This window comes from Anser cygnoides, chromosome 3 (genome assembly GCF_040182565.1).
Source record: "Anser cygnoides isolate HZ-2024a breed goose chromosome 3, Taihu_goose_T2T_genome, whole genome shotgun sequence".
Classification (NCBI taxonomy): domain Eukaryota; kingdom Metazoa; phylum Chordata; class Aves; order Anseriformes; family Anatidae; genus Anser; species Anser cygnoides.
In genome coordinates, this window is record NC_089875.1 from 96,345,851 (window position 1) to 96,360,373 (window position 14,523).

Here is a 14,523-nt window from a genome sequence, read left to right on the forward strand (position 1 = left end):
TTCATCCATACAGGTATAAGCAGCCAGATTTTTTCCAATGTCAGCACAGCACAACTAAAAATATCAAGAAAAAAAATAAGAAGTGGGTAAGTTTCATCCCGCTTTTTTCTTTTGTACGGTTGTTGTCAGGTTCTCTACCTGGCTATGGCTCTGTGAAGTGCATCAGTGAAAGAGGTTTTAGGTGACTTCACTGCTAAGACCTATAGTCACAGCCTGTAGCTTGTTCTTTGCTGTGGCCCATGGCAAAACCAGAAGTCACTGTGTGCAAATTCAGTTCAGATGTGTAGATGTCTAGGGCCGTTGAGATGCGTGAGGGTATTCAGGACAGGTTTGTGAGAGATGGACTGGACGGACTTTGGCAAACCTTCATCCTTCTGGAGAAGCAGTTCTGGGCCAAGTGGCATAACCCTCAGCACATGAAATGGTCTTAGGTGTGTGCCCATGCAGCTGGATCACGGCTTCATTTTCTGTCACTGGAAATGAGAACCAGGCAGACTGAAGACAATGGTGTCAGGTTTGTTGTGACACCAGCCTCCAGAAAAGGAAATCAAGCCCTGTGGCTCAGGGCCTTTAACTGCAGAAGGGGAATTGTACTGTTCACTGGGTTGTAACTGATAACTCGATTGCAGGGTCAACCAAATGCGTCAGCTGAACAGTATGATGAAGCTATGCAAGTTATGTGGAGTATTAATTCACTAGCTTTCGGAGGCAGCAACCATCTTTACGGTCTTCATTTGTAGAGTGCCTAATGTGCTGGGGTCTGGGGCAGGATTACAGTTCTGTGTCTGCTCCAATTTTAAAAGCTGTTTTTATTAGTGGCAGCGCAGGTTCCTCAATGCAGAGCTTAAGTTTACTGGGAATATATGATATGAAAAGTATCTCATGCTCATATCAAGGGGGGGGGAGCTTTACTTGACACAAACATTGTAGTATGCATGCCAGAAGAAGAAGATCAGAAGATGAATCATCTCTGAAACAGTACCTTAAATCTTCCCTGTCTCCTTTTGACTGATGAAGCCATTTTGCTTCTCATTTTTCATATGCCCCATAGCCACTAACTACCTCCCACATCTTCCTTAAAGAATCTCTTGTCATGCCCAAATTATCAAATCTCCCACACTCACATGGGTATATTGCAAAAAGCTGCCTGAGGCAGCATGTAACCTACTTTGCACGTGGACCTTGCAAAGCGCAGGGCTGACAATTCTGCTGTTTTATTGAAAAGCCACAAGAAGTCTTAATGAAATGCAAGGGGGTTCTGCAAATCCTGCGGATCCATCCAGGAACCTGAATACGTGTGGTATGACACAATTTGAAGGAGTCTGAATGTGTCAGGAAAACAGCAGTGAAACAATACTTGGTTTTTGTGTGCTTAAAGATCTAAGAATTCATTATATGTGTTGAGAGGCAAAACCTGCCTGAGTGATGATTGAGAGAGAGGTTTTTTGAGCTTTTCCTCAAGTAGCAATGTAGGATCTCTTGAGAAGCACAAAGTGTTTCTTCTAGATGTGGCCTCCTGCGTTGAGTGAACGCACTTGCTATACATCAATTGCCCAAATACATCTTTTCAGGTGCACATCTGCTGCTCAGGGCATTGGAACAAATTCTGTATTATGTTATCCTGAGCTAGCATGTCACAGTAGTATGTCCTAATTAATTAATCTTCTCAATAACTGTCAGTCAGTGGTGGCACTAAGAAAGAAGTCTAAGGCATATTGCTGGTTTTCCTGTTGTGAGACCTCTACGGCACTTTCTTCATAAACCGTATGGATTCGTCTCTGAAACATCTGTGATTTCCAGAAAGATGAGTTGGGGAAAATAGTAGTTTCTGAAATACTTTGGAAACCTCAGAGTGTAAGAAACAGATAGAAGGTAAACAAGTGTACATTGTGAGAGACAGGCCAGAGGATAAATCATCTTTAAGGCACAAAATTATACTGCATCTAATGAGAAAATAAAATAGACAGATTAGAAACTGTTGAATTTTCTTATCTCACAATTCTGCACGTTACCATTGTCAGGAGTTTTGTGTTGAAAAGAGGGGAGACGTTGACTTGTGTGCTTGCGATGGCTCTTCAGCAGTGCTGGTCCCATGTCTTTTAGATGTACGCCCCTTTCCTCTGTCCTTAACCTGATGTCCTCCCTTGTCTCTAGTCGCCAGCCTGCACTGTGGCTCTGGTCTGGCTTAGGATTCAGTTCTCCTAAGGGAGCTGGAGAGTGACACGTCCTGGCCAGAGGAGCAAGGAGGAGAGGGACCCTTTCACAGGGTTTTATTGTAGAAAAATTGCCTGCTTTTGTGGGAAAGTGTATAGCACTCAGTTTTCCATGGTTCTTTGAATAGAAAACTAAAAAGGCACAGTTGTTTTGGGTTAAAAAATGAAGACCCTTGTGCTTTTAGTTTTTTCAGCATTTAGCATAATGAAATCTAGTATTAGGGGTTTTCACGTTATCTTTGAGGCTTTCCTTTTCTTCTGCCACATATATACTAGGAGAACATTTGTTTCTTTGTTTAGCTTAACAGCAGTTCACATTCCCAGAGATTTTTTCATGTGTCATTTTTTAAAAATTAATTGCACATTGGATTTTTAATCACAGTTGGGATTAGAATTAAATTACATTGTATATGTGTGTGAGTCTATAAAGCTATGTATAAGAGTGATGTTGTGCATGTACCTTGATTGCATCTGCAGAATCTTTATAAATGGTTTGGAAAATATTATCTGTTGTAATTCCGTATGGAACAGTCTTCTAGACGGCTTGTTCTGGCTAGTCTTCAACACGAACGTAAATATACTCTGATACTATTCCCAGTTAAGATGATGGTCTTTGTAAAAACGGGTCACATGGTAATTTCATGTTTAGAAGTTGGAGTAAGAAAACCTGAATTAAAAAACATTTATCAAGCTGATCACCAGTATGGAGGCAGTGATTTAATCAATAAGATGGATCTAGAAATCTCCCCGAAAGTCAGGTAAACAGAACTGTTGCATAAGGCCAAAGGTCTGGATTGATTCCTGCTGTCCTCGTCATGCACACAGAAATGCTGGCAGTCAGGGGATCGTCTTACAGATCTTGTATTGGAAGCGCAGTTTGCCTCTAGTAGATGTGAAAACTTTAGAAGAACCTTTTGATGTTGTATTTTATCATCTGGAAGCTTAGGAAATTTCTGACCTGGCCTTACTGGGAACATCAGTGAATCAACATTAAATTGTATCTGAAAAGCCCTCAACCTCTGCCCTGACTGACAGTGTCAAGAAGCTCTGCATCTGAGAAGTGAGGCCCTTTGTTTCACTTTTAAAGAGCGAGTGGCTGAAATTTTTAACAATTTAAAATAAGGTTATACTTGAGCTAGCTAACCTAACGCTAAAAACCGAGAAGTTGGCCTATGGGCAGACATCTTTCAGCTTTGTTGTTCCCATCAGAAAAGTGAAGGCTTTCAGCTGACTCTCTTCTTATTACTTCTGCTCCCTCACTCATGGCTGGCCTCCCAGGATCTGCTGGTTACCAGCTCTTCTCAACCCGTTTCAGTCAAAAGAGGTCAAGTGGCAAAGGCTGGCTGTCTCTTAGGGGGCATAGGGGAAGTGGATCCAACGGGTCGCTGACCACGGGCACAGGAGCACTGCAGAGCCGTCAGGAGGGTTAACCTCTGCAGCTGGTGGGAAGGGCTGTGTGTGCCCTTGGCTTCCCCGGATCAACTAAACATCATATTTCTTTGGAACATTGTAAAAGGATGTGTGAGCTGTTGGGAAAACTCACTCAGCACTGGGAAACATGTTGTTAATTGGTGGGCCATATGGCTTGATTAGTAATATGTTTAAAGGCAGAATGTGCATCGACTTCTGGCCTGACAACAGTGAACGTGCGTGCTGAGGGTAATACATGTGCCAAGACAGGATTTTGCTCTGTGCATTTTTTCAGAGTTCACAGAGTCTAGCTAGCATCATCTGTAAGTGATCAAGATTTAGGTCAAAATAGGTGAATATCTGGTATCGTTTAAACTGTCAGATACTGATTTTTGGTTGCTATATGCATTCGTTGCATATAACTTGACACTGTTTTCAATAAAATTAAATAAAATACAATGGAACAGTATGAGTGCAGACAAGGGTGTGAATTTTGCCTGTTATTATAAAGAATTTAGATTTGTAAATTTGTCATGAAAGTGAAAGTTGATGTATGTGTATGCGTGGATATTAAAAGATAACTGTTTATATGACTGAATTCTTTGGTATAAACGGGGGACTTAAATTTTACTTTTGCATTTATCTGTGCAGGTTCGAAAACATGTGAATGACCTATATGAAGACCTAAGAGATGGACATAACTTAATCTCGCTTCTAGAAGTCCTTTCTGGAGACACCTTGGTAAGCTTTTAAATCAGAATGCAGGAGTTCCAGTTTGTTATATATACATACACTCTGTTAACTCTTAGGGTATTGACTGCTGGAAACTTCTTTGATATTTCCCATAACCTGTGACTTGATACCAAAGACACAAGTTACTATATTTCTGTTGGTAAAATATTGCACCATGAATCCTGTAGGAGAATGCAATCTGTTTGCTTCATTTCTTGTGGTCAGTGAGACTTCTTTTCTTAATAGGGTAATATACTAGTTTTTCTGCTCTTCCCTTTTCTTTATAATTTTTCTTTTAACAAGTACTGGATGCTTAATATCGCTTCCCATTAGAGGGAGTAACTTACAAATAGCAAGGGTAAAATGTCCCCGAAATTGTCTAACACACTCCTCAAATGTCATTTCCTTTCTTTGTGAGCATTACTTCCTTTGCTTGGTATTTGTTCTCTTCGTTATGTTCTTCTTTTCATGCTCTTCTTTTCATTTGTGGTCTGTCTTGTGTCTTTGCTGTCCTGTCTCCTGTCTGTTATATTCATTAGCCAAGAGAGCGAGATTTTTTGAAGACCTTACGGTTGGTGAGTTCAACAGAAGCATGCGCATATGAACAGCATGAGGATGTGGAGGATGAGGATAAGGGGGTAGGTGCCGACCCCCATAACTGTACTAACATAGTGTTTGAAGTGTGGTGTCTGCTAATGTAAAAGTTGATTCTTAGTTCAGTGTTCTGCAGTAGTTCCATAGAAAGGACAAAAGAACGCATGTTGGTAAACCAGGACACGTATGTTTAAAATGGAGGTATGGTAAGGACAAATATTTATTTGGCCTTTTTTATGAACAGCTAAAATGCTAAGGTTTAACGTAGCTGTTTGTTTACTTTCACTAAGCTGTACAAAACCGAGGTGCAACATTATCAAAATCCTATAGGACTTTTATTTTTTTCAGTTAGGGAATTACAGTAGTTCCAGAAATTCCATTAAACCAAGCTTTTATACATGCAATCTCTATTGCCAATTTACAATTAATTCAGAAAAAGCCTTGAAGGCTTTAAAATGATGGCAGAAAATCAGTTTGTCTTAGTTAGAAGCCTCACCCACAGTGTATTTGATGTAATATTGGATAATATTTTGAAATGAGGTAATTTAGAAGCACAAATCTATTTCTTAGAATTTATCAAATGTAATAGTTACTTTTTCAAAGCAGATAGTCAAAGTAGAAGCTATGTGACAACTGTGTGTAGGGCTACCAAGTATATGGATGGTTTGCAGGATTTATCTTTCTGGCAACAGATGTTGAATTACTGTTTCACTGTGTTTCAACCATCCAGAAGGGAAATATCTACCTATGAAGTATAAAATGCTGAGTGCTTGTTAGTCCAAGAAGCCATTCCATGCCTTTGTAGAACCTGCATTGTCAGTGTTTGCTACAGCAGCTTGTTGTCATAGGGCCTAATTATGTTCTTGGCTCTGTGTGTGTCGTGCTGCAGTTGTGGTTTCAGTGGAATATGTGTGCTTTTCTCTAGAGGCATAACATCCCTCACAATGCTGCGTTTTAGCTATACAGTAGAAAAAAAAATATTTCCCCTCTGAGATCCTCGACCTTTATTTTGTGACACTTTGGGATTTATTTTACTCTCTCTGTTTTGTAAAGCAAAGTTCCAGGTCTGCAGTCCTTCATTGCATACATGGAAGTTTTTCAGTAGCAAGGGCTGCAGGGACTGATCCTGGGCTCTTAGTGTGAAAAAGAAGCAGCTAAATCAAAGGTTCTACAATGGAAATTAAAGTTTTTTGTGTTTCAGTTTATGCTTCTTATTCAACTCCATTTTCCCATGTTTTGTTTTGGCAAGCATCTGATATTCCACAGGGGGAAAAAAAAGTCAAGTGAGGAAGGCTTGGGTTTATCTTTGCGTTTCACAGCGATTGTCTGAGGAAATACTCTCATTCATGGCTGAGCCCTAGCAATTATAGTTTGCTTCAATTTATTGCTGTGAAAGTTTGTGAAAAATCTGAAATAAGGAAGAAGAACATAAGGATTTGGATATTACGATGATAAAAAATTAACTGCTTTCCCATTGTTGATCTGTGGCAGCTAAGTAAAGTATTCTTTTTCTGTGTGATTCTTCTTGGTGATTTTACACTAACTGCATGCAGTTTTGCCATGTTTCCATTAACACACCGCTCATTTCACAGATTCTTGCTCATATGTTTTTGATTTGAGAAAAGTGATTAGTTTTTTTCACGCTTTATAATGTTTACCCAAGTCAAGAGTTTAAATATACACTCTAGGGCTGTATATGTTGTATTATGTCTTTTTGGAGGAAGGTATTATCTTTATTAGATGCCTTTAAATAAATATGTATTGCTGTTACAATGATTATGCAGTCATATCATAAATAAATGGTGTTAAATCATAAAAGTGTATACAGAGATAAGCTTTCCATTACAGTTTACCAGAGCAACATAAACGTCCATGACATTACTTATATTTTACTTTGCTTAATATGCTGTCTTTTATAATTACATATTGTAGTTTGGTTTGTGTAGATTCACGTGGGGCCTTTTTTTAGCTCTCTTGGCCAAAGTAGTACTTTACAGGGAAACAGCTATCTGCCAGCATGGAGCAAAGTTGCACCTTGGGACACTGATCTTCCTTTCCATCCATTGTACTAAAAAATTTCAACTACAGCTTAAAAAAAGGAAAGTCATTAAAGCACACTTTTCCACCAAAGACATTGGCTATTGGCTTCATTAAAACTGTAGAGCCTAGAACATTATATGTGGTATTTTTTGAGCCAGACTGTTTGTTCTTTTGTCTGAAGGGGAAATCTCACAATTATTGTTTTCCAATTTTAGCCCCGAGAAAAAGGTCGGATGCGTTTTCACAGACTCCAGAACGTCCAAATTGCACTTGACTATTTGAAAAAACGCCAGGTACGGTGAACATTTTAATAAAAGATGTTAACAAAAGTTGCATAACCAGTAACTAATAAATAAAAACAATAACAAAAAAAATGTCCTCCTTGGTCATTCATGCACACTGTAACATAACAGCTGCTGGTATAGGGCTGGCTTGATCTTGTGCTTGAGACAGTAAAGAGGGATGTATTCAGAAGTAGCTTTACACCAGTCTTTTCTGAGCAATAACATCAACACATGTGGTAGAAGATACTAAAGAGGAGAAAATTACGGGGAAGATCCACAGGAATTGCTTATAATAGATTCAAAATCTCGCAAGCTGTTCAAACACCAGCTGGTATGTATTATTTTTTTCACAAAATCTTTTTTTAGTGCAAAATGCAGATTCAGAGAAATTAGAACTTTGTATGGGAGTCACTCATTTTGATGATACTTCTTTGGAAAACCCTTTTCGAGCCTTGTTCCTGATAAAACCAGAACTCTTGTAGAAGGTTTGGGTTTAATTTCACCTTTGGACCAAACACTTGAAAACTGCACTCCCTGGTGGTTTTCTACTGCAGTGGAATGAGTTTCTTTCTGCTTTTACATTTCTTTTACATTTCTTTTACATTTCTTTTACATTTCTTTTAGAAATTTAGGATTCTCGCTTTTTCCTTCTGCAATATGGCAACATTCAAAAATGTCAAAAAATTTTTTGGAAATTAAAACTACATCTCTGTCTAACACATCCTTATGAATTGACACTGGAAATGAGCTGTTTTGGTTGATTTTGATTGGTTTGGTTTGTGTTTTTTTTGCTACTTGGAAAGTGTGAAAAAATGTAAGGTAGAAAAAACATGAACAGATACTTAATTTTTATTTTTTAAGCAGATTGCCTTTTCCGTATTGTGAGTGTAGTTACAGACTTTAGGTTGTGGGGTGATATTTGTGCACCAGGAACTCAATCCTGCTTCCCTGAATTCAGAGGGAACTTATGTGGGCTATTGAACAAAAACGCTAAAAATGAAAGGCTACTTGAACTGATGATCACAAGGGCATTTTTATGCAGTGAGACCTCTGGATTTGTGCTGCACCGTGCCTTATTTCTGTATGCCAGACCTGAGGTACATGTCACAGGACATGTAAAATCAGATCAGCCTCTCTCCCTGGGAACAGCAGGCCTCCATCATGTGGCTCTTGATTGTGATCTGAGAATTTTTGTGCTTTCTTCAGCCTTGCAGTTTCATGAAGGTGTAAGCTGTACCCTAGCTTACAAAATAATTGTATGCTGTTGGCGTTCTTGGGTAAAAGTTTCAGCTCCCCCTCCCCTTCTTATAGAGGGGGTCCTAGCCTGGAGTGAGAGCTGTGAAAGGTTTTGAAGGCAAAGTGACTTCTCCAGAGACCGGGGTTCAGCTCAGGAAGGAAAGGCAGAGTTAAAGAGGTGTGGCACTCTTTGTTATTTCTTTCTAAACCATATTTAGGAGGTAACTTGCTCAGGGTGGATGTATAACCTCCAGACACAATGCTTTATTGTTACTTAGGTTAGAAAGAGTCTATATATGGATAATTCTGGAGCCTGACTTGGGGGGAAAAAATAAAATACAAAGAAAAAAATAAAGAAGAAGCATATTTGACTATCATGTAGAGCTTTGCCAAACACAAACAGCTTTCATATGCAGTGAGAGGAAAACATTTGGATGTATTTCATTTCTTTTTTTGAACTGGGGAATACACTTTTTTCCAGAGAGAGTGCTTTTTCTTTCTTTCTTTCTTTTTTCTTCTTTTCTCTTTTTTTTTCTTTTTTTTTTTTTCTCCTAATAGTTGAGATTATGTCTGCAGAGCAAAAAGAGAACATGCCTTTACTTGTTTAGTGTTGATAACAGGGCATATGTTAAAAAACGTATGCATGTAGCTTTACTAGCATAAGCATAAAATACCTTTTATCTGAGTCATCATTAATTGCTAGGCTACCTGGATAAAGAAGACATAGGGAGAAATTGAATGGAATAATAAAATACAACAAAGAAAATAGAATTATTAAATTTACTCTGAATGTGAGTATATTGGAACGGCAAAAATACCAACCTTTGTTTTAACCCTGTTAACCTTTTCATGTTTACAGCATTGTGAATGAGTAAAACAGCAGAGGTGATAATAACCTTTGTCATTATTATGGCATTTTTGGGATAATAAATTCTTGGTTTTATCAAGCTAGGTTGTTGTGCTTTAACAGGCGAGTTCTCTTGTTGCTGGATTCTGTCTTTGGTACGGGAGAGCATGGGGAAAGCCAGTGATCACTTCCTGAGATTCAGCATTGCCCTGAGACTGATGTACCACAGTTACAGATCTGCATGTCCTTGTTATCCTTTCCCCATCTATCACACCGTCCTCCTTTGACACAGGCTGAGATGAAGGGCATTTGGCACAGGGACCGGATTTGCCGGCATAGTGACAGCTGAGGGATCTCCTCAAGTCAGCGTGGGTGGGAGAGGGTGATTCCTTGCAGGCCACAGGCGGCCAGAATTTAATTCCTTTCAGCTTGTGAGAACTAAAGAAAATAACGGAGTAGGTTCAGGAAGTGAGTAATGCTTCCTTCATAGTCGCGCCTATGTAGTGCGGTATGTGTTCTTGGCATATTTATTTCAATTCTGTGTGTTTTCTTCCCTCATTGGCAGGTGAAACTGGTTAACATTAGAAATGATGACATAACAGATGGGAATCCCAAGTTGACTTTGGGGTTGATATGGACCATAATTTTGCACTTTCAGGTAAGTCTAGTTTTGCTTGGCAATATGTTTTCACTAAGATTCCTGCATACCTTTATTTAGGACCTCCAGATAGCCTGTGCAAAAATACACATTATGCCTCTAATGTGGATTTGAAGGTTTTGATGATTCTGTTTTGGTGATATAAATTAAATCTTAAGGTGTAGTTTGCTGTCTAATTTCTTGTCAGTGCAGTCATAGAAAATACCTTGGTTTTTGAACATTATTTAAGACAGAGATTGGTGTATTTCTTTCAGCACTTGGATAAATAGGCCTTGTTTTATTCTACAGACTGATTTTGTTGAATATTGAAATAAAGAGTTTAATAATCTTGTTTCGTTCTGGATCTAAATTTCTTTTCTGATATGAGTATTGTGGCAAGCACTACTCCCAGCATTTTCAAGCAGTTGGTAACAGTTCAGCATTTGTTTTTAGTACAATAAACGTGATGGTAACACGGGGTCACACTAGGTGGCACTCCAATTGTTGTACACTGGGCAGATTGTGTACAGTATAATGCAGCCTTACAGTCTGTGGTGTTAAATTGCTCCTCAAAATGGGGCCTTCACAATGGCTGTGGCTGTAGATGATGTAATTCAGATGACAGATAATTCCCATTTACTGACTGCAGCATTGTTAGCAATAGACTTGGTGCTGTGCAGTCATTTTAAATGGTCGAAACATTACACGATTGTACAGAAAAAGCATGGTTCACTTAGGAATGCCCTGCACTGGATTTATGATTGGAAAAAAAACACCTTTTAAACAAACAAACAAACAAAAACACAAACAGCTGCTAAGGTCTTGTTTCCCTTCTTGTAAATTGTAAGGAAGAACAAAAGACACAAATAGGACCAATGTGGCAAAGGTCTAACCATGGTGGGCAGCTCAGCCAAGGCCAATGCACAGGGTAAAGGAGAATCTAACTGTTCAACATCTACGAGGCCCTGAAGTTCCCTCAACCTCCCTGTTATCTCAGTCTTTAGCTTAACTTCTACGGGGTATATGGAGAAAGAAGTCTGGGCATAAGTATATTTGAGCATGACCCACAGAATAAGCCATGGATGAATGTTGCTGCGTTTTAAGAAGTAAAGATTATTAAAAACATGGATAGAAGCAGATAGTGGTAATGAAACTTTTAACTGATGTGTGTTTTATCTTTTTGAACCTCATGAATAGGTTTTTGCAGGATGAAATTTTTATTTTTTCTTGCTAACTGATGCATGGGACATCTGGTACAGTTTTGGATGCTTATAGAAAGTGATGAAAGCTAGCATTACTATTTCCACCTGTAAAAAAAAAAAAGAAAGAAAAACATAAAGTGTCTAATTTAGGCGAGCTGGTGTGACAAAGATTTTCCGCTGTAAGGTAGCCAGCTCTGTGTGAAATATGTAGGACCATTTAAATTGTAGCTGAAACACTTACTTCACTCTGTACTGACCCTCAATAACCATGACGTAAATCTCTACCAGTGTAATTCAGGTCTTGTAAATCTGTCAGATTTCATTTTTTCAAAATAATTTGTTAAAAAATCTGTGTTAAAATATTTTTAAGAATGGATAGTTCTTAGACTGAATATTAAACCACATTAGTACATATGAAGTAACCAAAGAAAAGGATTTTATAAAATTATTTCTGTCTTTTTAGTAGTAACAGCTGCAGTATCTATACTGAATGCAGAAGGGATTCGAAAAGTGATGGATGCTCTGTGCTTATCTGTGCAACCTTAGCATTTGCCTGTATGCCACTTCTTTTGAGGCATCTGGAAATTTGGTGTTGTTGGCACCTGTGTATGTCAGATTCAGGTTTAGAATACATAAGGAAATTCAGAAGAATGTGCGTACTTACACTTAACAGTTTTTTGTCTTCACTCAGATTTTGAATGGGGGAAAAATCTGAACTGAAATGTCTAACAGCAGAGTCTTAATGAAAGAGATGAAGCTTCGTGACAATAAGAGTGTTTATGCATGGAGTAATCCTATATATATATTGGGAAAGTTGTGGTGAGATTCAATTCTAAATTCTCCCTGTAATCTGATAATCTGAGGGATAGAGGTTTGGTCTATACAGCTGGTATAGCCTGGAGAGTGATTCAGCTAACCACCTTCTGAAGCCTCTCTCCATTTGACTAAACATAAACATCTGTTCTCGTTGGAGATTTATGAGACGCCCACATAAGTATGAAAAGCATGACAGGTTTTATGGGAGGCACACCGTCAGCTGGGGAGAGACTGAGATCAGGCAGGATAAGTTACATCTTAAATGGAAGTAAACATGTTTAGCAACAGATTTGAGACCTGGGGCCCAGTCAATACAGCGGGTGGAACTTGGTGGAGCAATTGACATGACTCCTGTAGTAGGTGCTTAGAGTACCTACTGAGCAATTTAGTTGCCCAGCATAGGCTCTTGCTGTGGTCTGAGATGATGCATCGTATCCTGCCTCACCTGTAGGTGCAGATGCAGCTAGGAGGAGAGTTACCTTAGGTCCATTGTTGCATCTGCTATCCCCATGTAGATATCCTAGATGGTTTTAAGTGACTCAGATGTTCTAGGTGGGCAATTGACTTTCTCTTTTTGTCTTCACTTCAGGGTATGATAGCTTATTGCTAGAGGTCTGATGACTGTACTAACTAGATCTGCCAGGCTTGAATCAGTTGCGTGAAGATAGGTGTCATTTGAGGTTCATGAGAGTATCTAGGACGTGCATGTGGAGTTCTCTGATGAGACACCAGATCTGTGAGAGACCTACGTTCTTCTAGACTTGCAGCTGGAGGCCAGCAGGGATATAGCAAGGTATTTCACAGGGCTCTAGAAGCCCGTGTTTAGGAACCTGCCTCAACTGAATAAAATGGGCTTCTAGAGACCTGGCCAGCATATAAACACCTATGCAAAGACACCTACACCAGGTGTCTTTAAATTTTCTGGTCATTTGCAGAAGTAGTTGTTTCTCAGCGAGTCTAAGGGTCTGTTTGCTGTGTGATGTTATTGCCTCTGTTTCATCATTGTCGGTAATCTTAACACCATCGCTACCTGGGATGTAATCAAAAGGTGAGGGGTTCTTTTGCCTATTGTTTGTGGTTTCTTGTTTCTCTGAGTCATGGCACTTATCTGGGGGATAATATTTCTTCAAAACCGAAAATCCTTCTGAGTATTGGAATGAATTTAGAAATGATTTAGGGGAAGGACATGATGAACAAAAATGAGATGATAAGCATTTGAGGATTAAGTTTCTCTTGCATCTGAGTTATGTCTAGAGATGTTTATGGCTTTCTGACTCGGTACCCACAATTAGATAAATGTAAGCTTTGTTCTGCATTACACCACTGGCTTTTGCAGCTGCACAAGTCCAAAAAATGTACATTCTTCTGTGGCCCAAGTAATTGTATATAAGGTACAGAAATGATAGAATAGGAAATCCAGTAGTTTGCTGAGTTAATTATATTAGAAAATAATTTGTCCTGTAGATATGGAAAATCCCTGAGACGTGTTGTTATGATTTAGGCAAGCTTTCAATTATGTATTTCACAAGCTTTTAGTAATATGTTTGTTTTTTATTTCAGTTTCATAATGCAGTAGTTACTATTTGTGACATCTTTATAACCTGCTAAATCAGATTGCACTGTTTTTATGATTATATGCTGCATGTATAAATGTCCAAATTAATAATTGAAAAGATTTTTTCTTCAACACCCAGTACATTTTCACTGGTGACATTAGAGATGAGCAACTATAGATAAAGGCAGATTCTGGACCTCAGAAAGTAACTAAGTTTCAGTAGGATAATTTCTTGTGAAAATCAGTGATGATTTCTTTTCAAACCACTGCAAACATTCTTTAATTTCACAGTCTTTTAGAGTAATCTGTAATTGTTTAAAAACAAAACAAAGCAAAAACTGAAACCTGAAGCTTTTAAGCATCTTAAATTCAAGGCCTCTGTGAATTGAGGCCTTCACAATTTTCCGGAACTTCCAAGTCATGACTCAGTAGGTTTGTTTATTTATTTATTATTGTTTCACCATCATTTTGCAGCTCAGTAACTCCTGTGAAACACTCTTTCTTCCACTCTCCCCATCTCCCTGCAATCAGGCCTTTTTTACAAAAGGCTGCTTGTAAGGCTCCAGCCTGTAACGCATTTGTCCAGACATTACGTTGCTGTCCAGCCCCCCTAGAGAAGATGGGCTCTTTTTCCCAGGCCTCCTTAGGGCACGTGTTACCTCTTAACATTTCTCGTGTCAGCCAGCAAATACTTTTTTTTGCTGTTGGTTCCCTGTAAGCCTTCAAGCCAAATTCATTCGTTATCAGTCCGCCACAAAGCAGTCCTGGGACTGTTCATTTGGGCTAGCGGTCAGCGGTTAGACATTTGCCTCTGTTGGGCAAAAAGGCAAGAAGCACGGATTTCTTTGTAGGTTCCTTGGCGGAGATAGATGATAGCTATCCAGCCCTTTCTCAAGTTCCTGATACCTCTTACCAGTTAGGTGTTTGGAGGCTGCAGTACAAATAATATTATTTTGA

At 38.9% G+C, this 14,523-nt stretch overlaps 1 protein-coding gene across 22 annotated transcripts in view; it reads left to right on the forward strand.

Annotated features, from left to right (window-relative positions):
• The window catches only part of DST (dystonin), a 298,953-nt gene that overhangs the window by 107,916 nt on the left and 176,514 nt on the right, over positions 1 to 14,523 (forward strand). For 14 of the 22 annotated variants that reach the window (XM_066994772.1, XM_066994775.1, XM_066994773.1 and 11 more), the window contains 3 exons: positions 4,275 to 4,364; positions 7,205 to 7,282; positions 9,922 to 10,014. In XM_066994772.1, coding sequence (XP_066850873.1) covers positions 4,275 to 4,364; positions 7,205 to 7,282; positions 9,922 to 10,014 — 261 coding nt within the window. Of the gene's footprint in view, positions 1 to 4,274; positions 4,365 to 4,894; positions 4,994 to 7,204; positions 7,283 to 9,921; positions 10,015 to 14,523 lie in introns of all 22 variants that reach the window. The other 8 variants (XM_066994752.1, XM_066994757.1, XM_066994753.1 and 5 more) reach the window with 1 other exon arrangement.